The sequence below is a fragment of the Neodiprion fabricii genome, chromosome 1 (assembly GCF_021155785.1).
Source record: "Neodiprion fabricii isolate iyNeoFabr1 chromosome 1, iyNeoFabr1.1, whole genome shotgun sequence".
Classification (NCBI taxonomy): Eukaryota; Metazoa; Arthropoda; class Insecta; order Hymenoptera; family Diprionidae; genus Neodiprion; species Neodiprion fabricii.
This window is the reverse complement of record NC_060239.1, coordinates 33,718,122-33,745,800: the sequence shown is the minus strand read 5'-3', so window position 1 is coordinate 33,745,800 and position 27,679 is coordinate 33,718,122. Positions and strand designations below refer to the sequence as shown.

The 27,679-nt window shown below is 38.6% G+C and overlaps 6 protein-coding genes across 19 annotated transcripts; 3 read left to right on the top strand and 3 right to left on the bottom strand.

Moving 5' to 3' along the window:
• Positions 1-1,756: 1,756 nt before the first annotated feature.
• Positions 1,757-11,925, bottom strand: LOC124187702 (cytochrome b5 reductase 4). Of its 5 annotated transcripts, XM_046579746.1 has the most exons (12): positions 11,571-11,925; positions 11,452-11,481; positions 10,422-10,814; positions 4,575-4,745; positions 4,389-4,489; positions 4,159-4,303; positions 3,803-4,053; positions 3,502-3,724; positions 3,124-3,418; positions 2,890-2,979; positions 2,434-2,589; positions 1,757-2,262 (listed from the first exon to the last, which is right to left on the bottom strand). In XM_046579746.1, exons 3-12 carry the CDS (start codon positions 10,714-10,716, stop codon positions 2,208-2,210), a joined length of 1,782 nt encoding a protein of 593 aa, XP_046435702.1. In that variant the 5' UTR covers positions 10,717-10,814; positions 11,452-11,481; positions 11,571-11,925; the 3' UTR covers positions 1,757-2,207. The 5 variants fall into 5 exon arrangements, 4 of the variants coding, with proteins under 4 accessions (XP_046435702.1, XP_046435701.1, XP_046435703.1 ...); XM_046579745.1 differs by having other exon boundaries at positions 11,452-11,925; XM_046579747.1 differs by lacking the exon at positions 11,452-11,481.
• LOC124187704 (fatty-acid amide hydrolase 2-A) lies at positions 5,790-16,492 on the top strand. Of its 8 annotated transcripts, none has more exons than XM_046579751.1 (9): positions 5,790-6,136; positions 13,741-13,950; positions 14,041-14,244; positions 14,569-14,774; positions 14,954-15,096; positions 15,181-15,359; positions 15,563-15,952; positions 16,056-16,238; positions 16,349-16,492. In XM_046579751.1, exons 1-9 carry the CDS (start codon positions 6,107-6,109, stop codon positions 16,490-16,492), a joined length of 1,689 nt encoding a protein of 562 aa, XP_046435707.1. In that variant the 5' UTR covers positions 5,790-6,106. The 8 variants fall into 8 exon arrangements, with proteins under 8 accessions (XP_046435707.1, XP_046435713.1, XP_046435708.1 ...); XM_046579757.1 differs by having other exon boundaries at positions 13,734-13,950; XM_046579752.1 differs by lacking the exon at positions 5,790-6,136 and adding an exon at positions 7,628-7,659 and having other exon boundaries at positions 13,734-13,950.
• Positions 16,493-16,555: 63 nt separating this feature from the next.
• On the bottom strand, positions 16,556-17,934 carry LOC124187708 (sentrin-specific protease 8). Its single transcript, XM_046579766.1, has 2 exons — positions 17,790-17,934; positions 16,556-17,601 (listed from the first exon to the last, which is right to left on the bottom strand). Exon 2 carries the CDS (start codon positions 17,514-17,516, stop codon positions 16,854-16,856), a length of 663 nt encoding a protein of 220 aa, XP_046435722.1. The 5' UTR covers positions 17,517-17,601; positions 17,790-17,934; the 3' UTR covers positions 16,556-16,853.
• Positions 17,935-18,253: 319 nt separating this feature from the next.
• LOC124187709 (protein transport protein SFT2) lies at positions 18,254-20,133 on the top strand. Its single transcript, XM_046579767.1, has 3 exons — positions 18,254-18,445; positions 18,662-18,813; positions 18,959-20,133. Exons 1-3 carry the CDS (start codon positions 18,254-18,256, stop codon positions 19,227-19,229), a joined length of 615 nt encoding a protein of 204 aa, XP_046435723.1. The 3' UTR covers positions 19,230-20,133.
• Positions 20,134-20,313: 180 nt separating this feature from the next.
• Positions 20,314-22,471, top strand: LOC124187705 (protein phosphatase 1 regulatory subunit 7-like). Of its 2 annotated transcripts, none has more exons than XM_046579759.1 (5): positions 20,314-20,518; positions 20,601-20,707; positions 21,379-21,575; positions 21,657-22,128; positions 22,262-22,471. In XM_046579759.1, exons 1-5 carry the CDS (start codon positions 20,488-20,490, stop codon positions 22,433-22,435), a joined length of 981 nt encoding a protein of 326 aa, XP_046435715.1. In that variant the 5' UTR covers positions 20,314-20,487; the 3' UTR covers positions 22,436-22,471. The 2 variants fall into 2 exon arrangements, with proteins under 2 accessions (XP_046435715.1, XP_046435716.1); XM_046579760.1 differs by having other exon boundaries at positions 20,319-20,500.
• Positions 22,472-22,722: 251 nt separating this feature from the next.
• Positions 22,723-25,316, bottom strand: LOC124187710. Of its 2 annotated transcripts, none has more exons than XM_046579768.1 (4): positions 25,209-25,316; positions 24,982-25,114; positions 23,886-24,067; positions 22,723-23,432 (listed from the first exon to the last, which is right to left on the bottom strand). In XM_046579768.1, the coding sequence occupies exons 2-4, from the start codon at positions 25,052-25,054 to the stop codon at positions 23,364-23,366; spliced, it is 324 nt and encodes a 107-aa protein (XP_046435724.1). In that variant the 5' UTR covers positions 25,055-25,114; positions 25,209-25,316; the 3' UTR covers positions 22,723-23,363. The 2 variants fall into 2 exon arrangements, with proteins under 2 accessions (XP_046435724.1, XP_046435725.1); XM_046579769.1 differs by having other exon boundaries at positions 25,218-25,222.
• Positions 25,317-27,679: the final 2,363 nt, after the last annotated feature.

Sequence of the window (27,679 nt, the reverse complement as noted above, 5' to 3'; positions counted from 1 at the left end):
AATCTAATGGGGTCAGCTTTTTTTGTGATTTTCGGGACTGAAAAAATTTTCTCCTGAAAATCGGGGTTCAAGGCTAATTGAATGCCTCAAATACCCAAAAAACCGCTGTCAAAAAATCGTCATAGGTTTTTCATTTTTCGTCTATATCTCTTGAACTGTCAATCGCAGCGACTTAGATCTGGCCGCAATCATTTTCTCACGAAAAATTACTTCGCCATAGCTTACAGAAATATTTAGTCTAGCAGTTCTTGAAATCTCGACATTTTTCTGAAGAAAAAGAATGAATTTATTAACTGTTGAAGCGAGCCTCCACTGTTTTTTCATAATATCTGTTTACGATACTCCTTTTTACAGGTATTCAGTGTCAATGAACGACACACAAGAATCCACAAGACGGATCGTGAGACGTTGATGTTCCACGTGGGACAAGCACAGATTCAAGAAGAGTAATGGGTGAATCTGAGAAGTATGTTGGGAGTAAGGACTCATGTGAGACCCTTGTATAGGAGCTGTGAAAAGTACCCGTAGACCTTGGCCTCAAGTGCAGCTCAATATATCGCCATTAGTTTGCCAAGTACATACTTAGATTAACTCGGCGGAATAAGTGGAAAGATGATTAGCTCAAGATGTTATTTTCATCGAGATATACTCTCAATTTTGGGTAATCGATTGATATTTTAACGCTTTTTTTAGAAGACGTGACCACTCTTTTGTTTAACAATTTCTTAGTTCGGGGTACTTCAGATAATGTAAATAATAATTACGGAGAAATTGTACGGCCGATAGTAGCAGAATTGTTGATTCGGACACACTAGTTTGCGAATTGCATTTTGTAGTCATTTTATTTCTCAATACATTCCTCACGTTTATACACATGTACAAAATATTAAATATTTACAGTACATACATAACAGACCGTACAATTATTTAATTTAATAACATTCTTGCATTGTTAAAGCATCGCGATTAAAAGTAAGTTATAGATAGTTTATTGGTTCTGTAAATCAAGAGAAACTAACTACAAAGTTTTTACGTCGAATTGCTTAGACCCGTTTTCGGAATTGACGTACCTTTCAAGTACCCACAATTAAATTGCTTGTCAGATCTTGAAACTAACAAAGTTCGAAAAATCGTTTTATAGGTGTACGAATTTTGTGCGATTCATGATTCGACGCGGATCGTTTCTATGCCATGTCAATAATATATGAAATTACATCACAGACAATTACATTTCCTAACGAAATTAGTTAGCAGGGTCGATGAATGTGAATGAAAGAAAAAAAAAATTATAAAAAATTGCCGTTAAATCTCTTTATCGTACATTGTATATCAGTATAATACCATGTATATTTAAATCTATTTAGTCATTTACACGACTACAAGACGAATACAAAATAGAAACGGTCAACGGTAAACTTTCTTACAAACAGGAAACTACTGCTATCAGGTACAAACTAAGACTGCAATGTCAGTTGAGAGTTTTCACGCGTGCAAAATGGATATGTTTAATATGGACAGGCTTTCGAAACAAGGTCCCAACTTAGGAAAGATTTTACTATTCTTCTGAGTATAATCAAGTTGAAAACAAAAGCTGTTCATCATCCGAGACTCGCGTGCCTCAGCTGATTACATTTAAAAACCTCAGTAACCCGCTATGACGCAACTAAATTGCAAATAATTTCATTTGAAACTCATCAACTCTTTCTACGTATATTAAGTATACGGAATGACTTCGGACACAGATTGAAATAATGAATTATCTTCGAATACAATGTCCTCTGTATTTTTATCCACCATGAACTTAGCACATTAATCAGTTAAACAAATTTCATTTGACGGTTTATTATATGAAAAATGTGTGTTGTGCCGCAAAGAATTTAACTTCGATTTGAGAACGGAAAATTTAAAAGCGAAATTATTATTTGGATATTTTATCATTTTATACAATATCCGGTGGCGTGAAAATTCTAAGTCTTACATTTCTTTCCTCTAATCTCATCGTCATACGGAATAGAATAATACTCAACAACATTATACGCATAATAAAAATAATTTTCCGATTCACTTTCAAAGAAGCTCACTTATTTTTGCGTTTCATTTTAATCTCACGACACAATTAGTCATTGCCCAAATTATTAAAGCTAATAAATCGTTCGTGATTACAACGATGTAGCCGCACCTTGTTTATGGGCTATTTCAGGCGAAATTTAGTCGTCGAATTCGTGTAGTTGCGACGAGTTCCAACCAAGATCTGTAAGTATCCTGCAACGAGACATCAGTCATGAAGGAAAATTTGAAATTGCACGTTTCGAAATATTCGACGTATGAAATACCCGTTGCAAAGTTGTATGTATAATATCAATTAACGAAAATATATGAACAGAGCTGTAAGATAATTGAATACGAAAGATTACTATCAAACTTAAAACTAACTTCTTGGTTGACTGCATGAAGGGTCTAGGTCCACAGCTGAAAACGCATGCCTGAGAACTAGGACCAAACAATTCTTGCAACAGATTAGTCGAAGTTTCGCCACGATGACCGGTCCAGGAGTCTTCCGGATGTGACAAAATATGCGTAACAGTGAATCTGAAAGAAGGTGAATCATGAAAAGGTGACATGATCTTCAGTGGGTAGAATATTTCTTTACCGTTAAAAAAGTTAAAATGACCTATACGATCTTTGAAAAAATATTTCGAACTCTGTTCGGTAAAAATATTCAGGAACGTACCAGTCCATGAGGGGTATGATTGTTATTGAGAAGCAGTTTTTTTCTACAGGATGAAACTCAAGTTTCACACGTTTTGCTGGTAGAATTTGCTAAAAAATTGCAGATTGAAAGGGTTGAATACCTCCCTAAAGTATTCAAAACGTGAGGTAATTTCTCACCTTGGCTCGCTTGAGAGAACTTTATCCAACTGCCTGGAATAAAATATGCTATCTTCGTTCTTGTTGAAGTTGAGAACATTAATACGGCTTCTATAACAGAACGATCAACGAAAATACATATCGACATTGATCAAATCGTCGAAACCACAATTAAAAAAAGATTTAACACAGATTTTGTAAATTGATAAGACTGTATTAGGAGTAACTGTTACGAAGTGAATTCTTGTTTCTTACACGTTGCGTCTGCCGAGTGCCCACTGAATGATCGACAGCATTGCAGTGAGACCGGTGCCTGCAGCTAGCATGTGAAAAATAGTAAATTGTTGGAAATTCTCGACGGTAAAGGTTCCCAGGCAATTGCTTAGCATCAAAGTTTCCCCCGACTTTAATGCTGTCATGGTTGGACTAAGAGCGCCATCGGCATACCTCTTGACCATCAAGCAAATACAATCGGAATCGTAGTTGGGTGCGACATCCTCAGGGTGAAGATACGGCGGAACCGGAGTGTACATTCGGGATACGTCCGTGCCTGTGTGAGACGAGAAAGTGGTATACAAGTGATCGAGATTTGTGAAGGTATACGAATGTGCATCAAACGGTGTGGCTATTTACCCATTATTTGAAGTTTGGCTTCGACATGCCTGCCTATTGGTACTATTTCCAAGTATTCTTTAGTACGAAGAACGATCAAGTGAACCAACTTACAGAGCGGTGTATTGCTGACTACTTCGTACTCTCTGTAAGTTCTTTGCTTCGCGTTACGCTCGCGCAGTGTTTTGTAAGTACCGTAAGTTTTCCACAAGCCTGGTTCTTTCTTTGTGTATGTGATTTCCATCTGAGAACGATTCGTTTTTCGTTAAAATTGAAATCGAAAAGTACAGAACTTTTACAAAAAAATTACAAAACGCCACACCTTCATGGATTCGAAATTTCTCTTCCATTTCGGAGGCCAATTAACAGCACCAGATAATTTAATGTCGTGAATTATGAAATCTTTCTCGAAGCAAAATTTAAAATGATATTTAGAGTCGGTGATCTGCATTAGTTGATAACCCACTGCTGGATGATCTCGTAGGGAATAGTAAAATAAGGTGATAGTATTGCTAGTTTGAATCCAATCCATTTTCGGATGCGGAGTAGTAGTTTCACTCGTTGAACGTTGTTCTGTGATAAATCATAATATAAAAAATACGTTGATTGTTAAATTCATTGTTTCACTACGTACAATTTTACAGCACAGATAACGGGACAAGCAGACTCTTCACTCACTGATACATCGCGAAAGGAGACCAGACGACGTTGAAGAAGGAGATACGATCTTCACGGGTGGTGCCGAAGTCTCGCCAGCGAAACGATTCAACCTACCCACGATGCACTTTTGTAGAATGCTTTGGTAGTTGACCCATGCATGCACCTGAAAATGTTCTATAGGTACGTAAAAAATATTTAACCACTGAATGGGGATGTCAAAATTCAATGAATTAGATTTGATGTTTTACGTCGTCAAATAATTTGGTCGCATCCTTTCCCACGCCTTTCATAAGCTCCGGCATTCCACCTGGATGAAAATCTATGTATCTCGTAACGTTGTACACGATTCCTAGAAAGTAGATAAAAATTTGACAAGTCAAGATAAAATCGCTATTCCGATTTCATGTTAATTGCGTCTAGGAAGTTTCGCTGACCTCGAATCGCGATCCAAGCATCGTTCGGATGGTTGTGTCGGGCAAGTTCCGAAGGAGTAACATTTTGCGGAACGCCATTAACTCCTGTTAAATCGACTCCTGAAGCACCTAGTCGAATCCAATCCATAAGGCTATGGCCTGGTGCAAGTGCCGTCTTATTTCGCGGATTTCCTGAAAAATTGTCGGACTATATAGTACAGCAAAATCGATCAGTTTCAGAGGAAATCCAATATCCGGATATCTTCTGGTTTATGAAAATTACACGCAGCGTTAAAATTACGCTCGATATTTTTTGTCAATACTTAAAAACCTTCTGAATAACGAAGAGAGGGAAAGAATTCAAGACATAGCGATTTTATTAGGTGATTGTTCTTTTCATTGAGCGGAAACGGTTTGTAATATGATCGCAAACATACCACATCATCACAAATTTTTTTGCGATTATATATGTTGCAAATAAATACAGAGTGTGTTAATTGAAAGCATTCGTTTCGATCAGCGTCAATGGAAAATGGTGAAAAGTTGTGAGTTCGTTGATTTCTACAGTTAAAAATTACGATAAAAAATTATGGAAACCGGTAAGCACCGGTTCGCATCAAGTAAAATGAATCCGGGTCAATTGCTGGAGTCATGTCGAGCTGTTCCAAAGATTTGGATTGAATTGTGTAAGAGGAAAGGGTTATTTGTAATTAGATTCGATCCGGAATTTTTATATAGTCTATTTTAATAATATATAGTCTGCTTTGAAACACACAGGACACACCGTGAGCGCTTGACAGAGTGCAGAGAAAATTTAAATCAACCTCCACATAAAGAGGTTCAATGGTTAAATTGTCGGGGAGGACAAAGAACGAAACGTGATATACTTTTGTCAATCTTCTTGGCCGTCTGAAAAATTAACCGACTCAATTACTTGCGTAATACGCACAATAGGTGGAATAATGTAAAGCTGCGAAGCGAAGCGAGCGAGTACATTACATACATTAACGATATTTGTAAAAAAACCGTTTAAAATCAGCAATATGATGGGAAAAAATTTAATGACGTTAATCATTACATGCTTTTCCATCGACGCGTAGACGCGGCAATTAGAATTACCTCGGAGACGTGTTTTTATCATTTAATCAACGTGTTAATAACGAGTGTATTCCATTGAAAAACATTCAACGAGTGGCAAGTAGCGTGCGGTTACCGAGCCAACGGGACACGGTTAGTTGTTGACTGACTTCGAAGGTTTGAACCTCGTTGCCGGGACGTTGTATGAAAAACCGAGAGAACAGCGGCGCGCAAACCGATTCAATTGTTAAAAATTTAATAATAATCGCGGACGTGTTCGATTAAAATATACACCAATAACAGCTGTCGACGAACTCTTGCGCACGTGTCCGTTACACATCTTACGCGTGAATCACAATTATTCGTCTACGGCTTGAACGCGGCATCAAGGACGGCCTGTTTCAATTCGTAATCTCCGGAATTAACCATCTTGAGATTGGCCATAATCTCGTAAGCACCCAGAAGTCGAGCTATATATGAAATACGAGCGCAGGTGCATTCGGCGCGTAAGTTTGCCAAAGTATAACCAGCACATACACCCCGCATTATTTTCTTTTTTATTCACCTCTCTGTACCCCCTGATTGTTTTTCATTAAATCCTCAAACCTCAAAGGTACACTGAGGGAAAAAAGTCGACGAATCAACTAAATGTGTGGGCATGGGCGGCGAAGTAAATGTTTATTTGGTTCAATTCAAGATCTGTTGGTCTAACAAAATTTAATTGCAATCGATCAACACACACACACACACACGCGACTAACAGAACAACATAACACAAATAAATATTTACTTCGCCGCCCATGCCCACACATTTAGTTGATTCAATGAATTTTATTCTTTCGGTGTACAGAAGGGAATGTGGATAAACATAGGTACATGTGAGCATTTGTGCTTGTGCAGGAATGTTCGACTGGTCGAACCTGTTTCTAAATTTTCATCGTTTTACTTGACTTTCAATACAGTGAAACGCTCAGGTCTCTTCAACGGTTTCGGAAATATATTAATAATCATCTATTCCAGTCGACTAGATATTTCAATTTTGACGACGAGTGAACGGTTTGGTTTAGTAATTGATTTATAATTTTCATCAACTAATAATGGCTACTTTGTATTACTGTTTTTCGGTACAGTCGCCCAGTTGTCCGAAGGTTGCGTGTTGACAAGTATATAAAATAGTCAATTTACGACTTCGCCAATTTTAAAATCAAAAAACCTCTATGCACCCGGAATTCAAACACTTTCATCAAGTAACTTTTTATCTGAAAATTTTGTATCGAAACAGAGTATTAAAGCCTTCGTGTTCTTAATGACTTACAATTAGAGAAAATGAACATTGAATTCGTAAATCAAAATTTTCAACTGAACCTGAGATATGGTGGAGGAATAGCATAATTTCTTCATTTACGTATGAATATAATTTTCGAGACTGCCAGAAAAAATGTAAAATCAGTTTCGGAAAGCCTTAAAGTTTATTTTTATTTGACTGACTTTTATTTGGTCATTCTAAGGAATTAATCTTTCCAGGGAACAATCCTTGGAACATTTCTGCTGTCACTCTGTAAAAATTTGTCCCATTTTTCAAAGTTACTTTCCATCACTGTTCCCCTTTAAGCAATCAATCCTTCTACCGCTGGAAATTTAATCGTAATTCAACGATCTGAACCGTGTAAACTCGAAACCACAATATTCCTGACCGCGATACATGTATAACATCCTATAGGTATATACCACGGCTATCGAAACTCCGATTTTTCTGTAAATATCTACATAACTTAATCGCACATTTATTCGCAACAGCTGCGGTCCCATAAATATGTAAGAATGACGCGATCAAGCGATGTAGCAGATAATCCATACTGTTATATAGAATTTATTCCGAAAGATGGGAAGCTCAAGAGCTCTGCAAGCGTGTTAAAGTGAGGAAATGGTCCTCGTTGACGCTTGAGAGGCGAGGTCAGTCGAGATTACGAAGCCCGTCGTCTAGTGGACGACTACAACACCACTGCGATAAAATGAGCGAGTTTAAGAGGTACTTCGGGATGACTGAAGTGGAGGAAATTCGCGACTTTCTCGAAGCTCGAGCTTTGGACGTGCGGCATTGAAACTAGAGCTAAAACTGGATCCAGATCCAGGACGATTAAAGACCAGGAGAGAGACAGATACTGCGCTTAGAACCCACGCTGATAGACACGCGATCCCCCCCCCCTCTTTCTCTCTCTCTCTCTCTCGCTCTTCTCTCCTTTCCCGCACGGCTCCGATAGATCAATAAGGTACTGCAACCATGCTCAATTGCCTTTCAAAAGTCATTTTCGCACATCCGTTCCCCGTTTTTCCTTACCGCGTGTAATGATGCATCCACGTACGGTGATCCGCCGGTCGTATAATATAGATTCCAATTCCCATCTCGTACTTACGGTCGAACTTCAACCGTGTCATGCATTTCAGAATAGGATAGCGCACGTATCGGATATACGCGTATCGACTGTTACGTAACGCAACCTAAGACACATTTTGTCCAATTATTCAATCGCGCCAAGTAAATTCATCCATTTCCACTAAACATTCATCGAGTTTCGCAAACACGCTGATAGGAAAAAAAAAATGTCACTCGCAGTTGCTTACACTGAGAATAAAAGTTTGAGAGATTGGACGAAATAATAGGTAATAAAATTTACTTGGATTCATGAAATCTTTTACTTTCCACTAAACCAATTGTTTCATCTCTTGAAATCTTTTCTTGTAACTCTAGACGAAATTATGCATAATTTTTTTGAATTGAGAAACTTTTCTCTGAATCACAGAAATGAATCACCTAATTGCAGGCTGCTAACGAGATATTTTACAGGAAGAAAATTCGTAAATTTAGTCAAACGGAAAGGAATTAATTAGAAGCAATCAACGTTCATTGAAGCCAAATGAGTATTCGTTGAGTTTAATGTATAGTAGAAGGTAAAATTGAATAACTGGTTCATCGGCAACCCGTAATAGATTAAATTAATTAGGTTGACTCGAATTTTCTCAATCGAAATAAATAGTCCCTCAGAGTTAGCTGTACTTGAATATTTCTTTCGTTCAAATGAAATTTAGTTAAAAGTGGATCTTTGCGGTGAAACAAATAAATGCAAATTTGAGAAATTATTTTCTCAGAACAGCTTGAAATGACATAAACTGCTTATGAATTCCTATTTTACATAATCTGCAATGGTGTAAAAGTTTAGTTGTCCAGACTTTGAGCGCGATTGAGACTCGCAAAGCTTCAAAGTCTGGATCTTGATTTACCATTTAGCTGCACTTGTGTCTCTTCCAGTTCTTTAAAACCTATAATTACGTGAAAAAGCGTGGCTACAGTCTGAGATTGTATTTTTTTTTTTTTTGTCCGAGCTAGCGTCATCAGATAAATATAATATAACACGTAATATCATAAAAACAATACGCGGTTAACGCGTGTTCCAGGAAAACTTGTCACGCGGCGATCCATCATTAGCCTTGATTAGCAACGGACATTACAACGGGGTTCATGATCTTGCGGTATAAAAATGTATAATCACTCAATTTACAAAAAATCCTTAAAGCGATGGAAGTTTCGAAATATCGTCAACGAATGATTCGACTAATTCCTTATTACACCTCGTTATCACTAAGGGTTAATTAAATGCGCGCACGTAGGCAATACAGGTGTACAAGCGTTACGAACGATTATTCAAAGGAATAAATCGATTCGGGACAATTATGTAACTGACCATTGAACGGAAACATCAACGATGCTCGTTCTGTCGGTGTATAAATTCCGTCCGTGCTTGGAGTATTGTATTCAATGAAGGCAATGAGAATCAATGCACGTTACGAAGTATTTCGTCGAAAACCAAGAATAAAGAGACGGATCTGATGACGTTTCTTCAAGGTGAGCAATCACTTTTTAGAACATCATCGGACGAATGCCATGTAGTGCGTGAAGCACGTATGACTTGAAGAAAATAATTACAACTTTGAATGGAAAGTATTTTATGCAAGATCGTAAGGCTTGAATTCATTCCTTTACTTACTGGCTTGACCGACAAGCATGAAAACAACTCAAAGTAATAGAGTAGTAATCAGTCAAACTGCGGTGAATGACGTGAGCAGACGAATATAATCGTGGAACAAATCTTTTCGACTGATAATGTTATTATTTACCATAATCAAGGTAAACGAGGTAGGAAATTTATCCGTACGGTATGCTGTCGACACTCGGTAATTATAACAATATTTCAACAAAAAAGGAATCTTAATTAATATCTACACATGATCTAGGCTGAATTTTCTTTTTTATTCTTATAGAGTTCAGGATAAACAAGTCTTGTACGTAGCTTGACAGAAGAGTAAAACACTTGTTGCAAATACAAACAGATTCAACAGGTTCAGCTCAGATTAGCCTTGAACTGAGTTATGCAAAATAATATTTTATTCTACAGCCATTAGGTTGTATAAACTCTTTGCAAATGGCTCTAACTTTTACCAGTCATCCTCTCACTACCTAGCTTATAATTTTGTATGAATTCTTTCAAATTCGTACAGAAAAGAAGTTTCAGCAGAAGTAAGTGTGAAGATTTTACGCGAATTTAAACAAGAGATTGTTGGATTTCGAAATTGCAGACCGTTGAGTTTGCACGATTCGTGTTAATAAACTAAACGATTAATTCAGATTTACTTTGAAATAAGTCAACTTAGTCCATTGAATCTCAAATTTCACGTTTTCAAATATACTGACGTAAAAATCACATTCGAAATGGTGGTGAAAAAATGTTCACTCACCGGTAGCGGATGCGCTCGATGATCCGGAATTTGACGAATTCATTTTGGGAACGGAATTCGCTGGTTGTGATTGCTTTACTTTGGCGACCCCCGTAGGTAAGAGGGCTATATTTTGTGCTAAAAGACTAGTCGGCGATATCGGTGGTTTTAGCTGTACGTTTACTTTCATCAGTTTTTCTTCAACTATCTTGGCACCTTTGGCATCCTTCGGAGGCTTCACGGCATCCGCGGAACTATTGCTATTGGTAATTTCGGAGCGAACTTTCTCAGCATTTTCAACTTCGTTTGTCTCCATTTTCGGTGTTTTGTTTATTACTTTCTTATACGTTTATTTCATTCTCTTTCACCTGATGCCAAATATCGGTAATTAATGGCATCGGACTGTACATTTTTCTGAAATCAATTCAAATGTTAAAATGATTGAGTATAAATAACACGGACGTGAGAAAAACTGTTGATGTCGCGTCGATGCAACTCGTTGGATTCACTGATTATTCAATTGCATTGTACTTGCGGTCTCATCTCAGGTCAAAAATCAAAGGAGGCTCAACTATGAACTCCAGTATAGGGTACATTTGCGTTGGCGTCATACGTTTAATTCCATTTTCATTTTAAAACCAGAAGTGAAAAGCATTAGATAAACACCACATACAACTACCGTAGTTGCCTGAGAATTTTGGGAAACAGGCTGAAATTCAGGGAAAAAAAGCGAAGGGAAAATTGCTTCTGGTATAAACTAAACCGATGTTTCCTTATAAGAAGGTCCAGAGTAGATATATAACGAAGAATTTAGAATTAATCGATCGAGGTGACTAATTGCAAGACTAAAAATTGAATAAATGTACGGGCAGAGGGTGAATATGAGGTGGGCAATGGTTACTTGCCATTGTGTGTTAAAAATATAATTGATGGAACGAAGCGTCCTTTTATAGTCTAATCAGAAGCATCGCGGCTTGGCAATGCCGCGCACGTAGATATTGCACATTGAATCGAGTTTGAAATAGGTACGCAGGCATAAATGGTTACTCACACAACTAGATCCCATGGATGCGTGCCTCCTCTTCAGACGTGCGTGTATAATTTAATTAATTCCAACTCCGACTGCAAGTGGGTTTATTAGTCGGTTAGTTTTCGTTGTTTTTTCCTTACCTAGGATTAAGGTCGTCCTCGCCACAGTTTCAGTGACGCAATCTGTGGATCGGCGCGATTATTGTCGGCTGCATGCATATACTAATAGACTCGTGCGCACGCATAAGCCGTGCGGAGAAACCGAAAACTCATTTCGAGAACCAGCGTGCTCCGAGTACTCGAATTCGATCGAATAACTGACGTGTTGGAGGTTATTTTTTACTCACGAAAATTTCACTCATTGTTCCCAGTCAACGACACGTATACCTGATTTATTTTGCTTTTCGAAATATCACCAATTCTCTTCGGAAGGCAAACACATGTTTTATCGAACGATTCTGATCACACGTAAAATTTATGCATGCGCATTCGTGTGAAAAATAAGAAGCCACTGGTGGCGTCATCTTGTGGCAGGAATCCCGACTCGTTGACAGCCGGTTCTCCCGTTTTTTCCCCAGATGGCGCGAGCGTGTCGCGTTATTTATCGCTCGCATCGTATATTGGACCAATAGTGGACCACTAGTTGGACAATTTATTTCGTCGGTAGCGTTGGATGATGTTTCAGTAGATCACTGGAGACGCTGTCGTATGCAATGGCTGGCGACCGGCTAGCTTTTACCGCATTAGTTTTATAAAATTAAGAGATGTATGTAGTATTCAGAATTGTGTTCTCAGTACATGTTTATTTCTCTCGTTTACAGTAGATAGTTATAAATTCACGATTATAAGCTTACGTTCCGTACGAGTTTTACACCGCGTAAGTATACGTATATCATCACTCCATCATTCGGCTTGTATAAGTTTTTATTCTGCATAATAACGCCTTATACGGAGCGAACGAGGCAACGATATCTAAGCACTGATAAAATTCCTCAAGTTGAGCGCTTTTTAACGTTTTATAGTAGCTATGAGATATCAGTCCCTGAAAGTTTCAAATAACGGACGACAAAATTATAATACTACTTGTTTGCCGAGCCACAGTCTACACGTGACGCTTGACCTGCTTCAGCAGAGGATATGCGTTGAGAATGTTTTAAACTGCATCCGGCTTACCTGTTGCCTGCTTCCGACCTGCGATGAAAACCTAGACACTCGTGCAAAGATAGTGTTATTTCGATCGTGAATTCGATACTTACCAAAGTAGATCCTTATGATAACATTCTCTAGAAATTTATTTGAATGAAATTACCCGCGTGACTCTAATTGCATTTCCTCGCAATTTGAATATTTGAATACCCGTGTCAGATAAACAATTTTTTTTTCGTCGATGCTGCAGAAACGAATATTTCCACCACAAAACGACTGTTTGTTTTTCATTTATGAATACCTCACTCAACCTTCTGACAAACGCATGTACGAATGGCGTAAATGATAAATTCAAATAACTAGATTCAAAAACCAAACACGCTGTTTTAACTTATTTTACGTCTTACCTCTCCAGCACGAACCTTAAAATCGATAGAATATTGTTAAAAAAAAATCCCCACAACGCTTCACAAATACTAGGAATGTGCAATTTCTCCATAAATTTCAAGTAATGTTTGACCTTGAGCCATGATGCTACGAAAAAGTAACGTTGGCTCGTATCAATAGAAGGAACTGAGGGTAGAGGGATTGAGTCGTGACGTCATTCATTCATGCAGCAAACGAATGTTTTCCTGCATGCTTATTGTATTTTTCTTGTACACCGAATCATACGAAATTATCGTTGGCATTTAACTCATCATTTAAACCAAAACCAGTGTTTCTATTTACATCAAATCGTAAACTTCTTAATGTATACTTGCACGTAAAAATAAATAAACCGGAATACCCTAACCGGGCGGCACCTTCGCGTTTAGATCAGTTTGTTATGCACACTGTACGTGTACTCGAGTCACGATGCGTGTCGATGGAACGTTGATGTCATTTGTTTCATTGTTTGAATCAGGCATACCGTCTGCGTAGTGAAGAAGAGGGGCAGTAAATTCACAAAATTTAAGGTGATGGTTTGAGACATGATGATGTGCAACTTACCCGGTATTTGGCTTTGTCGGCTTATGAGAAAAAGTTCCTAACCCTAAAATCGAAGTCATTATTATTAGAGACCGCATGTAATTTTCGTTACCATGCGTTATATTATTGTACCAAATTACCAATTGATTGATAATTTAATTTTTTTTTTTATGCTCATTTTGTTCCGAGGACACAGATGTCAAGCAAAAACAGAAAGGAAAAGCCAAAAATGAAACCAATAATTCAAGTTGTCAACCTTTTCCACCGGGTTGTCGAGTTGATAGCAAGTGGAGTGTTCAGCTTGATTGCGTATTTCTGTCATCCTAAGGAATGTCAACCTCCGATAAAGAACCGTATCTTGTTGTACAGTGCCTCGACTTTAGCTGCTCAGATCAGGCAACAAGAGGTAAGGGCATGTCAACGTCTGATGAATATAGCTTGTCTATTTCAGGGCTGAAGCTAGTATGCTTGAAACATTCTTTTGATTTAATTACAGATCACTTCGGAAGAAGTAGTTCAAGCCTACATAGATAGAATTAACGAAATTCAACCAATCTTAAATTGCGTCGTCGAAGGTCGTTTTGAAGAGGCACTAGAGGAAGCTCGAAAATGCGATAAAATGCTGAGATCGTCAAACGCACCATCCATCAAAGTTTTAACAATGGAGAAACCGTTTCTTGGAGTGCCATTTACGACAAAGGTGCTTTTGAAATTTACAATCTAGGTACAATCACCGAAGAGTTATTAACTTATTCGTAACAATTCAATTTTACGATCAGGAAACGTTAAGACTTCGTCAATCTGGATTATTATTATTATTTTAATCACCGTGCATTTTCCTTACATATAACTAACTCAAAAGTGTTTAATTTAAATTAAATATCACATCTGACGATGGAATCCTTAAATATGAATTTTATTTCACACGAAAAACAGTTCCTTAGGAATATTACAATCAATAACAGAAATTTTCATCAGGACTGCCAGCTTATGACAAAATTTAATTTGTTATATCGCTTTTTAGGACTGTATTGCTATTGCGGGAATGAAACAGACCGCTGGATTAGTTGTTCGTAAAAATACAGTATCTGATAGAGATGCGGAGACTGTAAAATTAATGAGGGCTGCTGGTGCTATACCTATTGCTAAAACTAACGTTTCTGAGTTGGCCATGTGGTGGGAGAGCAGCAATTGCATATACGGAACAAGTAGGAACCCCTACAACACAAGGTCAGTCACATCATAGAATAATTGTAAAAACTATTATGTCAAGTAGGTGTTTGAACTTCAATACGAAAAAGTAATATTTTCGAAATACCATTGGTGCTTTGTATATTCCAACTGAAATTTAACTCATTGGACCGCAGAAGTGTAATGACTACTACTAAGTGTTTGAATAAAAATTGCAGGCACATTGTTGGAGGTTCGTCTGGCGGTGAAGGTGCTTTGATAGCAGCAGCAGGTTCACCATTTGGAATTGGTTCGGATATTGGAGGGTCGATACGTATGCCTTGTTTTTTCAATGGTATTTTTGGACATAAGACGACAAGGGGTCAGTAATCGAAATGTCATCCGTGATAACAGAGGATAAAATGTCGAATTCAATTAACGATTAATATCACGATTATTTGCACAGGGGTTGTTTCAAATGAGGGTCAATATCCGAGTCCTCATCATGAAGAACAGGACGTTCTTCTCAGCCTTGGTCCGATGTGCAGAAATCCGTTTGACTTGATTCCTATGCTCAGAGTATTAGCTGGAAAGAATGCCAGTATGCTTAATCTAGATAGTAAAGTGGATCTTTCCAAATTGAAGGTACGAATATATTATTCCTATTTGAAAAGCGCGTTTTTATTGAATAGGTTTATATCTTAGGAAAATTAATAATAATTAATGAAATATCATTTTTGTCCAATTGCTACTGTATTCTCTTCAAATGTATGGAATTAACAAAGAATACGTTCAAAGAACTGTTATCGAATTTCAAACATTTGATAATCTAAGTCCATCATTTTCAGATTTATTATATGGAAGATGATGGTGGGCAGCTATTGGTGAGCCCAGTTGAGCCTGAAATAAAAGAGGCAATGTATCGCGTCATTGATTACTTCGCCAGAGTTCACAAGGTGAAGGCAAAAAAAGTAGATTTAAAAAAGATGAAAAAGAGTACTGACCTCTGGTTGGCAAACATGAGTACAAAGGATGCGAGAGGATTTGCATATGAATTGTCCAACCGGACAGGAGTGCTGAATATATGGTGGAAGTTGGCTCAATGGTTCACCTTTATGGGCCCTCATACATTGATCGCATTGATCACTGTACTAGTTGAAAGTTTCGGAATTAAATTCGGGAGCGAAAAACATACGAAACTTATTCAGCAAAGTAGAGATCTTTATCTAGAGTTTAAGGTACAGGACGTTAAGAGTTAATCATTTTAAAATTTCATCCGATTTCCGAACTTTCTCTTCATTAATCACGTAACATTCAAACCTCAATATCACCTTTTTTCAGGACATGCTAGACGACGGCGGCATATTTTTATATCCCACACATCCCACCGCAGCGCCGATGCATCATGAGCCACTGATCAAACCATTTAATTTTTCTTATACTGCAATTATCAACGTCTTGGGTGTGCCTTCAACAGCTTGCCCATTGGGTCTTAATCAAAACGGTCTTCCTATTGGTATACAGGTAATGTATCACATTAAAATCACTGAATTTTTTAGGATTAATTATAAATAACGGTTCAATTTTCAATCCTGTTGGCGATTTTACTGTATTATCTGTGTTGTGTGTTTCAGGTTATTGGCGGTATGTATCAAGATCATTTAACCCTTGCTGTCGCGGAAGAAATTGGACGAGCATTTGGTGGGTGGGTTCCACCGCCGCTTATCGAAAACGGTGCGACGATCGAAGTTCCAACAGATATTGCACTGTATACATGATCGTAAAAGCGGCGTGAACAGTAATACATTTTTTATTTGAAATTTTCCTTTTTTTCAACAATATTACAAAACGAAAATAAACTTATTCAAAGAATGTATTCTAAAGACGTAACACAGTACATTGCCATTGAATACCTCGATTCTTGAAACAAAGTATGAAATCTACCTATATTAGCAACAGGCCTAAACAAAAGATTTTCCAGTCTGAGGATACTAATATCTATTGTAATATTCCAAGTATTCAACAAAGCTAAGATAATATTTATATATATATATATATATTTATGTACCGAATAAATCAATTTTTATTCATACGAAAATAATGCAACTATTCAGTTCACCATCGCAGTTATCTGTCGATCTATGATTCGTCGTTTCTCAAATAATTAATCAGTTCTATCAAGTGTTTCCGCTTTCCATTAACCAATGCTTCAAGGCCTAAAAAGTCACATCCTTTAACTTGTGACTTTGAGGCTGCGTGAATGGCAACTAACTCCGTAGTGCATAAAACATATAGTCCACAGTCATAGCCATTACTTTGCTGTGGTGTATCAACTTCAAGGTATGATCCCAATCTCTTTATGCCAAAGTAGTCTGCAATACTTGTTGCAAAATTTCTTGCAACTTGACTGTTCATACCTTTAGATGAGTCAAAGTGAAAGCATATCCTTTCCAGCTTAGAATATACAAGTAGGCTCCAATGGGTGCCACCAGGACTTTCCTTATCGTCGCAGTTATTTAATGGAAAGAATACGAATGATCTTGACTTTGCTCTAATGGGTTCTAACAGCATGCCATAATCCGAGGGGTCTGTGAGTTTCAGCAGTTGAGTTAATTCTGGGCTAACGAATAATAAACCTTCGGACTGCTCATCCATTTTCTCACCCAGGTATTCAAAGTAAAATCCAATAACTGCATCATTAATCCAATGCGGCCCTTGCAGGAGCTGCACGTCAGTCTCTCTTAGCAGGCTGTCTCGATAGCTCAAGACAATGCTGTTACTCTTGTCAGTTTTCTTAGACATTTTCAATATTGGTAGCAAATTATCAGATTGCAACTCACCGCCGTACTACCAACCCAATGTCTTACGTTTCGCAGGAATGTTTAACCTATAAATCAGTGATGTGGAGTTCATGGTTAATAAGAGATAATAAGCTAGAAGCATGAATGAAGACTCATATCAGTATACTTGTAAGGTATTCAAACATGAAGTCAAAATTGTCATACCGCATTACGCAATTGTCAATCATAATTCAAAACAGCACTGATAACATTGTGGTTCTGAGAAATAAGTTACCAAAAATAACGTGGAGACCGATTCAATCCGCTGTTTAACAGGTACTCATCGCTGAGATAGCCTTAATTAGTCTGTTTGACATCTGTTTACGTATTCATTAAAGTGGATAGGAGGACAATGCACTTTAGTATTGTATGCATGATTGTATGTATTGTACTTTTATGTTGACATTGGCATTTGTTGACTATGGACAGCACACACAACTTTGTTTACTGGACCTCACTCATGACTGACCAGACAAATGGTGGCGAGTAGCGAAAATCACGAATAGCGCTGACATATCACAAAAATTCATGTAGTAAATAGATCATGGTAAATGGCATGTAAATAAAAATATAAGTGATTACAGACTATGTTGCAGAGACCACTTTGGTCTAATCTAAGCGTTAACACCGAGACGAGCCGTCGAGCTTCTTTATCGACAATTTTTTTACACGGCTGACTCAACATGGCCACGTATCACGATGGCCGACCTGAACAAAGAGTTGAATGAATATCTTCTCAGCAGTAAAAATGAAAAGCAATTCAAAATTGGTATACCCTCGGTATCGATACCGAAACCGTCTTTGGGAAAATGGCTAGGAAGAGGGGAAGAGGAGCCGCAAGAGGAGGCTGGATGGTTCAAAGAGACTAAGAAGGACTGCTGTCCCAGCATGGTCGGTATCACGGTCTTTCGTCATAACCTAGAAATATCATATTTTGAGCCACAGGTTCGATGCAGATATGTGAGAAGTTTCACTAAAATTAGCCATTCATATGGCCCAGCAGTATATCGACTATTTTTCATCATTCTTTTATCAATCGGATGCATTGTATCACAACTTGAAGCATCCAGTCTTTCTCAGAACTTATTCGCCAATTCCTTATTTTAGACAAGACTGCAACGACTGACTGCCTTTGCTGTATGCTTCTTCATGGGAGTTCTGTGCTTCTGTTTGTCTGCAATCTACATTCCTGTGTTGCTGCTGAAAGCAAGAAAATTTGCATTACTCTACTCCCTAGGAAGCCTGTTCTTTCTGATGAGGTATTTTTTTGTCATTTGAAGTCTTAAGCGATACTATGCTCAATTTTACCTGAAGATAATATTTAATTTTCCAGTTTTTAAATGAGCATAGCATTGCTTTGCAAACTTAAATAGGACAATCTTCTCATTTCTTGTCTTCTTTCAGCTTCTGCTTTTTATGGGGTCCAATGAGTTATCTGCGATCGCTTTTCACCGCAGAAAGAAGGTGCTTCACTATTTCATACTTTACAACGTTGATCGGCACCCTTTACTTCGCGTTGCATTTACAGTCGACACCGTTCACAGTTCTGTGCGCGGTAATGCAGCTGATAGCCATGCTGTCTTTTTTGGTTAGCCATATTCCGGGCGGTACATCAGGACTCATGTTTTTCACAAGGATGTTCAAATCTTCTGTTAGCTCAACTCTGCCCGTATGAGTGTCGATGAATTTTGTGGTTCAAAAAGGATAAGGTGGCTGTCAAACCAGAGTCTGTAATGAGTTGGAAAACGTATACAAGCGTAGATGATTCTTTATGCTCAATTCAGACTCAATTCAGCACTGCGTCCTTTCTTCGATATCCGTTTATTTATGTGTTCACATAAGTATAGGATCATACTGTTATTAAATTATGTCAAGTATTTATATTTGGATTCGATCGTTCAATAAGAATTTTAGCTTAAATTGGATGACATGGTAGACAAGGACCCACTATATTCACCAAAGAGGAAATAACTTCTGACGAGAGATTATGTGAATTTACATTCCTTGTAACTAGGCATAAGTTAGCAAAAGCATCAAAAATTAATAACTACCAATTTCCCGCAGTTACAATTGGAAAATCAACTCTGAAATGTTTACTACACCAATTATTATCTCATCACGAGGTTGTAATTATTACGCATACGCTTCATTCGCGAATTATAAACGAGTGTGGAATGACAAAAACCACACACGATTTTTTATTCTCACAATACGTAGTCTATAAAGTTTATTTCAACAGTTTATTTGTTAAAAAAAAAAAAAAAAAACTTTAATCAATATCTCAAAGTTATTCATCTGATTGCGCGTAATCCTCAACTTATAATTCCTGTAGTTAGCCTGTAATTTTATGCAATGTGCTCAAATTCACAGTGACTCAAATAGCGATAGTGTTAATTTATATTGCTGACAATCCTCGAACGTCAGTGCAGAGTTGTTGACTGAAGATATATTCTTCCGTCAACAACAGATTGCAAGATTTCGAACATTTTTTTGCAGCTCAATAATCTTGACTCAGTTGTTTGACAATATCATGTAAAGTGAATGGGATATTTTATCAATTAGATATTCCATAAAATGAATTTGAACTTATTCTGCAAATCCTCTTATAAACATTTGCAGTAAGTGGGTCGGGAGGGTCGGAAGCGAATCGTTCAAAATAAGGCGGAGAGTGCGTCACGCGAGACGTTGGCTTCAAATTACATATATCGATTGCTGAAAATCGAATTTGAGGGCAATTCGATACATGCGTATCGAGTGTTGACGTCACGCGAGCGTGATTAACTGTCATTACTCACTTCTTGCCCTTTGGGTGTGAGGGAAGTTGATTCATCCGGCATCTTAGTATTGTGTCTAATTTTGGAATCAGATCTTTATTAGTAATTAAACTGCTAGTGGTGGTTGATTGTTTAAATCGCGATCTAAAACAGCGGGCGATGGCTAACAATGGTAATTATCAACGAATTGGTATATCGGGCATTATGAGTAACGATATTTTCACAAGTTACATTAAGGTTATGTTATGGTTACGGTTATGTTTGTTACACAGACGAGGAACACGGCAAGGCGTCCGGTGAGGAGGATTCCGAAAAAGAGGTGCCGGAAATCGAGGATGAAAAACCGGGGGAAATATTGATTATCGATCCGGATACCGAGGTTAGTCAGGTTTACTTCTTAGAGCATATACTGAGGTTTACTTTTAAATTATTCTGGCAACGCTGTCCATCCGCCGTTGGCGTCTCGATGTTTATTGGCTGAAAATATGTTTGACGTTGCGAATCGTTTAAAGTAAATTGGAAAATTGGGGCATCATATGCAATTACAAAACCAGCTTCGTCTTACTACCCTCGTTATTGCATTCATTTAACACAATGCCGACTCTGTTTCTTTGAACATTCGTTTTTGAGATTATGAATGGAACAAATGTTCTAACCATCAACAGCTGAGCCAATTAAAACTCATATTTCATACCTGCCACAGAATGTTTGCGCCTGGAATTCGAAATTTTGATTTGTCGCAGTAATATTCAGAAATATCGAGCGATTCATATAAAATGCAAACCTGACTGAAGAATTATTTCTCTCAGTTCAAATTTCTGTATGAAGCTATACTAGCTTGATTCGATAATTGCATTGATTGTACTAAATCACAGAGTTACGTGTTACAAAACGAAAAAATTTCTCAAGAAAATTCTTCGCCAAAATTTGAGTAAATTCATTAGTTATTTTTAAGTCCAGGTATGTAATATTTATCCCATCCTGTATTTATTTGTTGTATAAATGAGCAGATAAGTAGTTGTACACGGTTATATTTTTTATTTTTGTCAGGAAGTGGATCTGAATCATTCTCGTTTGACAAAGTTGGAGAATTTAGAACCACTGACTAAAGTTAAACGTTTATGTTTCACGTGGAACTTGATAAAGAAGATTGAAAACTTACATACTTTAACTACACTAGTTGAACTGGAATTGCGCGATAATCAAATTACCGTTATAGAGAATTTAGATGCGCTTGTTAATCTCGAGTGAGTATTGTACTTTGTATTAATAACAAGAATCAGCATTGTTTAATATCATTGTTAGAATATTTCTTGCATTGTTTTCAGAGTCCTGGATCTTTCGTTTAATCGTATTAAGAAATTGGAGGGTTTGGATAATTTGACCAAATTAGATAAGCTGTTCCTTTCATCGAATAGATTATCCGAAATTGAGAATTTATCTCACCTGAAAAATCTTATCATTCTTGAACTGGGTGATAACAAAATAAGAGAAATTAAAAATCTAGACGGGTTGAACAACCTGACGAATTTATTTTTCGGTAAGAACAAAATTACCACAATACAAAATCTCGAAAATTTGACAAATCTCAAAGTAATCAGTCTGCAAGACAACCGTCTTACAAAAATTGAAAATTTGCAAACTCTAACCAAACTGGAGCAGCTCTACTTGTCAGAAAATGGCTTAACATGCATCCAAGGCTTGGATAATTGCCCAGATATAACAACACTTGATGTTGCTAATAACAGAATTAAAAAAATTCAAAACATTGACCATTTGAATAACCTCGAAGATTTTTGGGTAAGTTTGATATCGTTTAAAAATCGTTACTACTTTTTTCACTTTGATAAAATATCAACAACGCAGAAACATTGTATAATTTCCGTAACATTTTACTTTTCTATAGTTTTTATTTCAACTTAACATTTTTCAGATGAACGATAATCACGTAGAGGATTGGGCTACTGTGGAAAATTTGACAGCTAATAAAAAACTCCAAACAGTGTACCTGGAGAGGAATCCAATAGCGAAAGATCCGAATTATAGACGGAAAATGAAACTTTTACTACCTTGGCTTCCACAATTGGATGCGACACTATGTAGATGAGAAAGTAATCGCTGTGATTAAATCATTGAGGGTTTCTCTGTGACGGATTGATGTTCGCACATTTATATCGTTATTTTTTTTTTTTTTGTTTTTTCGAGTACTTCTTCCCAATGTTCAGTACAAACGTGGAGTCCAATGAAATGCCTGTGAAAATGCGTTTTTGGCCCAAAATAGTTTGAATGCACGTTGCACGCACAACAGTGCTGAATTCTGGTCGAACGCGATAACGAAGCGAGAATAATTTCAAACAACAGATAGTGCAGTGCCAAAGGTTTTTGCCATATTCAAATCAATAAGCAAATCATAATTGAATCCAACCATTAATTCAGATGCTAGTCGCACCGTTAATGTTTACGAATAACTCACTTCCAATTGCGATATATGTATGATCAAAGTTCAGACTCAACTTCGCGCACCTTAGAGCAATTACTTAATAGTCGTTTTAAAAAACTATACGTTCCTTCTCCTGGAAGAGAAATACAAACGAACAAATCAAAGTATGCATAATTTGAAAATGAAAGATAAAAAATTGCAGAAGTAAATGCTATAAATGTATTATAAATCAACACGGCTGGAGTAGAAAGCTATTTTTCCTCATCATTCTTTCGTCGTTAATAAGGATGATGGTAATTTCACTCAATCACAGCAGTATTGTATGTACTTCCGATTTAGTATAAATGAAATTACGAATTATATCTCAGTTCGTGTAAGTTCACAATTGTAAAAATAAAGAGCCTTATATATGCACGCAAACCTTCGATAATAAAAATTGAGTAAAATAAACTGAGAACAACTTTCTCACGACTGTAATAACAATTGCAGTAACGAACAAAAAAAAACATGATGTAGTGTACGTGCTTACGCAGTTTACGCCTAAAACGTATCGGGTATGTTGTAGTCTGGGTAATCCTCCCGTAAATTTACCGCTTTATAGTTGACTTTTCAAAAAAGACTGCAGTTTTCGCTGCGTTTCATTTTCAGCGACCGCTTGTCGGACCTGTAATTTAATATTCCTTTCAAGATAATCACGAATTACCTTTTCACTTTGGAATTAAATTGAGGGTGTAAACAAATTTACAGCTATATATAACACGTATGAAGATCTGTCATTAGATGCGAAAGAACTTTCGCGACTGTCGATTATCTGACTAGTTCAAAATTAAAATTATAATTTATGTTTGATCGATGTTGCCGATTTTATGAACAGAGTTCACTGCAGCGATGTGATCGGTGAGTGCGATGAGGTTTGTTCAACCCGATTCACGTCCGACAAAACCCCGCGAAGCTTCGTGCTTAAGAATCAATTCGCACGATCCAGTTGCATCGCTCGTTATAGATAGTCGCGTGATCTAGCAGTCCCGCTTAAAATACCTTACGGTAGATAGGTATAACTGATCTATCACACGGTGTGATGACGTTATTACGCTCTTAAGGCCTAGGCCAGAATTACCCTGGCAAGAACTGGGCCAGTTAGCTTCTCGGAGGCGATAGCTACGCCCTCGTCGTTTTCCTGCGCCACTTCCCTCTTCCTGGATCCCACCCCGCGTATTCCCTTTGTCAGGATTTTGATACTCTCGTCAGAGAACACGGGCGCAATCAGTGCTGCTAACGGTGTTTTCTCCCTGACTAGACCTGCCAGAGAGAATAAACAAACAGCGTCGATTAGGCTTGGACAACGAAAAACACTAAATACTAGATCAATGGGCGTCTACAACTGTCTTGAAGTTCAATCAATTATTCCAGTACCGATCCAATAGTTCTAGACTGTGTTTCATTGAGTCAATTTGATCGGAGGTCGACTCCATGCATTATCCGATTATCGCAGGAACTTTTTTTTTTCTCTGATTAATCAATACATTTTCTTTACGCATTGACAAACATGTATATGTATAATGTATAATAGATCTTAGAAACTGCAGAAAGCTTCGGCGACCACAAGATCCACTGATTCGTGGCGAGTGTATCGTTATTACCATACAATTGCTGTTGGTCGTGACTGTTGCAACGCGATTTGTGCCGCTATCATACGGTTGAATGTTGAATAATTACCGATCATCTTGACTTCCGCAACTGGTTATCGCGGACCAAGTACATATCTTTCATTCTTATAAATTTATGGAAATTCATTGTGTCTATTACAACTGACCGGTGGATAATTATTATTGACGGATATGGTTTCTACTTCCTTAACTTTTCACGTAGGTAGGTATGCTTATTAAGACATGCTCGCATCGACTAATCTTCAGAGCTAGTGCAGTGTGTACCTTGTTCGATGCTTTATATTTATCCTTGACATTCGATACGCTCTGCAAGACAATTTCTCCATTGCCATTCTCTTACCGCGATCCAATTAATTATTTCTAATCAACATCCAGGGCGGTTCAACGTCTCGAAAGTACAAACCATATCATTCGTGTAGAACGTCGATTAGCATGCGGCATGCTCGTTCAAGATATCACGCGATACAGAAAGCGTTTATATATACCTGTGTAAAAGCTTTGACAATCGGCAGACCAGAAACTGTATCGTTTGGTAATATAACCCACCTTCCATGTTGGTCTTTCTTGTTTTCAAAGAAGCGCACATTTGCCCTACCAAGATTCTCTGCGGATTCGTCATTCGCCGTAATATTATGCGATCTGGGTCCAGGTAGCCGGGATCGTGAGACGCTTTCCAAGGCTAGCAAAAAAATCAAAAAAGTTAGAAATTCTAGCCCAGAAATCCTACAATATTTTCCTACAGTAGTTTTATTGCTCCTCGAAACGTTACGTACTCAACTCACTTTAAACTGACACATTGGTGATGACTCATCGTCTCTCAAGGCTATCTTTGAGTCTGGCTTTTTCGGACGCTCACTGTTCATGCTCTCGGTATTCAAGCTCGAAAAACTGGACGATCCTTCGTAGCTTTCCCTTTGTTCAATTTGATCGAAAGAGGTTCTCGCCACGAAAGGTTTCGCTTTAGCTCTGATTGATTTATCTGCAAATTTTTTCACGGACGCCTTTCGACTCAATCGAGAACTTCGATCGATGGGATACGAAGAATTTCGCGGCTGTTGTCCCACTTTCATTGACAAAGCCCTTTTAGACGCTTTTAATCCCATAGCGCGTGGTGCTCGCTTCGAAGGCTTGCTTCTCGAGGAATGTGGATATTCTGATTTGCCCAGAAAAGGATCGGTGCTCTGATCAGAAGATACAATCGTTTTTGATTCAGGTTTTAGGGTCAAAAGTTTCATATCGTTTGTCATCGTGGCGGTCTGAACGATGAGAGCTCGAGCCGTGTTCCCGGACTTGGAGTTCTTGACAAAAGGATCCGAAATACCGTGAAGTTTTTTCTTTTTTTCGTAATTCCCATGCTTATGTTTTCCTTGTTCTTTATCTTCGTGAGAGGCCGTCGTTACTTCCAATAAATTGCTTTTAGATTTCGCTGCGTTTTCCGGGCTTAATTCGCTCTCATTATCGTCGAGAAAAGAGAAGTCGGGGAATACCGATTGCTCTGTATCGGGGAGTGAACCCTTCCATTTCGCGTAACAGCATGCGCACGTCATTCTGTTACCTTCAACACTGAAAAACGAAAAACCATGAACTCTATTATTCACTTCGATTCAGTCGAGTTAACGTCTCACTCTGAATGCGGACAGGAATTGTCAACGTCAAATACGTCCTTCTCTTCGCACGACCCCTTGCAAGGTCTAGACTCCAACAGTTTCTGCCTCTGGCTCCGAAACGACTCGACTTTGACCCTCGCCCCCTTTCCACTTACTGCATTCGGGTCCACGAAGAGATTATTTCGTATCTCTTCGACGAGTCTATGCCACGCTGGAGCGGGTGGCACAGGCAAGGTCTTAGCAACCAGCTCCTTTTCGATGCTGCTCTCGATGCGGGGGTCTATCTCATAGAGGGTGGAGGCCATCGATGTGACGAAGCTACTTGGCGAGGAGACTAGCGGTTGTCCAGCGAGGGATTCTACGAACGCTTGTATGTCGGGGCGTATCAGCATCTTCCTAATTTCAAGCAGACTGCTCGCTGTCGCTACGATCTTCCGCATCTTGGCTGGATTGACCCGTTCGAGTACGTCCATGACGGTATGGACCAGAGCCTGCATCTGATTGTTCACCAGGATTGGAACTGCTTCGTACTCCTTGTTCCTGAGCTCGATGCTCGTCGTCGGGTAGTTGACGAAAATCGGTCTACGGATCTTTCTTGGTTGTCCCAGCGGCCCGGACACCCCGGACAAAATGGAGTTCGAGCACGGAGATAGCGGACCGAGAGTGCTCGGGAAATTTTGAAAAGGGGATTTGGTGCTTGATGTTTTCGAGACTCTGGAGGATAGCGCTTGATTGCTAGGCTTTATGGTAACGATTTGCGGGGCGGCTTCCGGCAGGTCCATAGAGAGCAGAGGCATCCCGCTGGAATCCGGACTGGCTCGCTTCAGCGTTGTGATGCTGGGATCGGTCCTACGGGAAGAAGTTGCGGATTTCCTGGACAGGCTCTGAAAGGCCGAGATTCTCGAGGTGCCAGCAAATCTCTGGGTTGTCCAGCCTCTGATCGAGGTCGCGGTCATCACGCGGCGGGATATCTCGTCTTCGTCGTCATCGAGGCGAAAGGAGATGCTCTGATCGTCCACGTTTTTAACTACGCTCGAACTACCGCGTCTGAATCTTTTGCGGCGGGATTCTTCGGCGATGGCCTGCTTGATCTTAAGTTCCTGGGCGGCACCGAGCAAAGAATAAACGTGCGGCGGGATGATAGTGAGCTTGCCAATATCGTTCGGAACCATCGTGGTGAGTTTTTGATTCGCCGCGAGGGCCATGCCGACGTCTGGATTCTCCGCCAGGTACTTTTCGTATTTTTCCTGAAAATCCTCGACGAGTTCGTTCTCGGCATCCGTTAACATCGGATTCTTGTGCCGCTTGACTTCGTCCGAAAAATCCGTAACTTCATCGACGTTTCGTTCAAGTTCGACCACGTAGCACGGCAGAATGTTGTTCCAGGCACCCCCGAAACGCTGCTGCTTACCTGTCGCGTTGGTTTAGGTTCAGGTTTAGAGTAGTTAGATCGTTTATCTCAAACAAGACTAGGTGCATCCGGCGTTGACCGGTCTTAGTGTACCCATGTACTCGACGTCGGACGAACGGTCAAGTACAGGCCGATAAAATTTTGGAAACTTGAAAAAACACGACTTTGGAAAGTCGTCGGCCATGCCGCGTCGTTCGAAGACCCACGTTAAGCGGATGGGACGCAT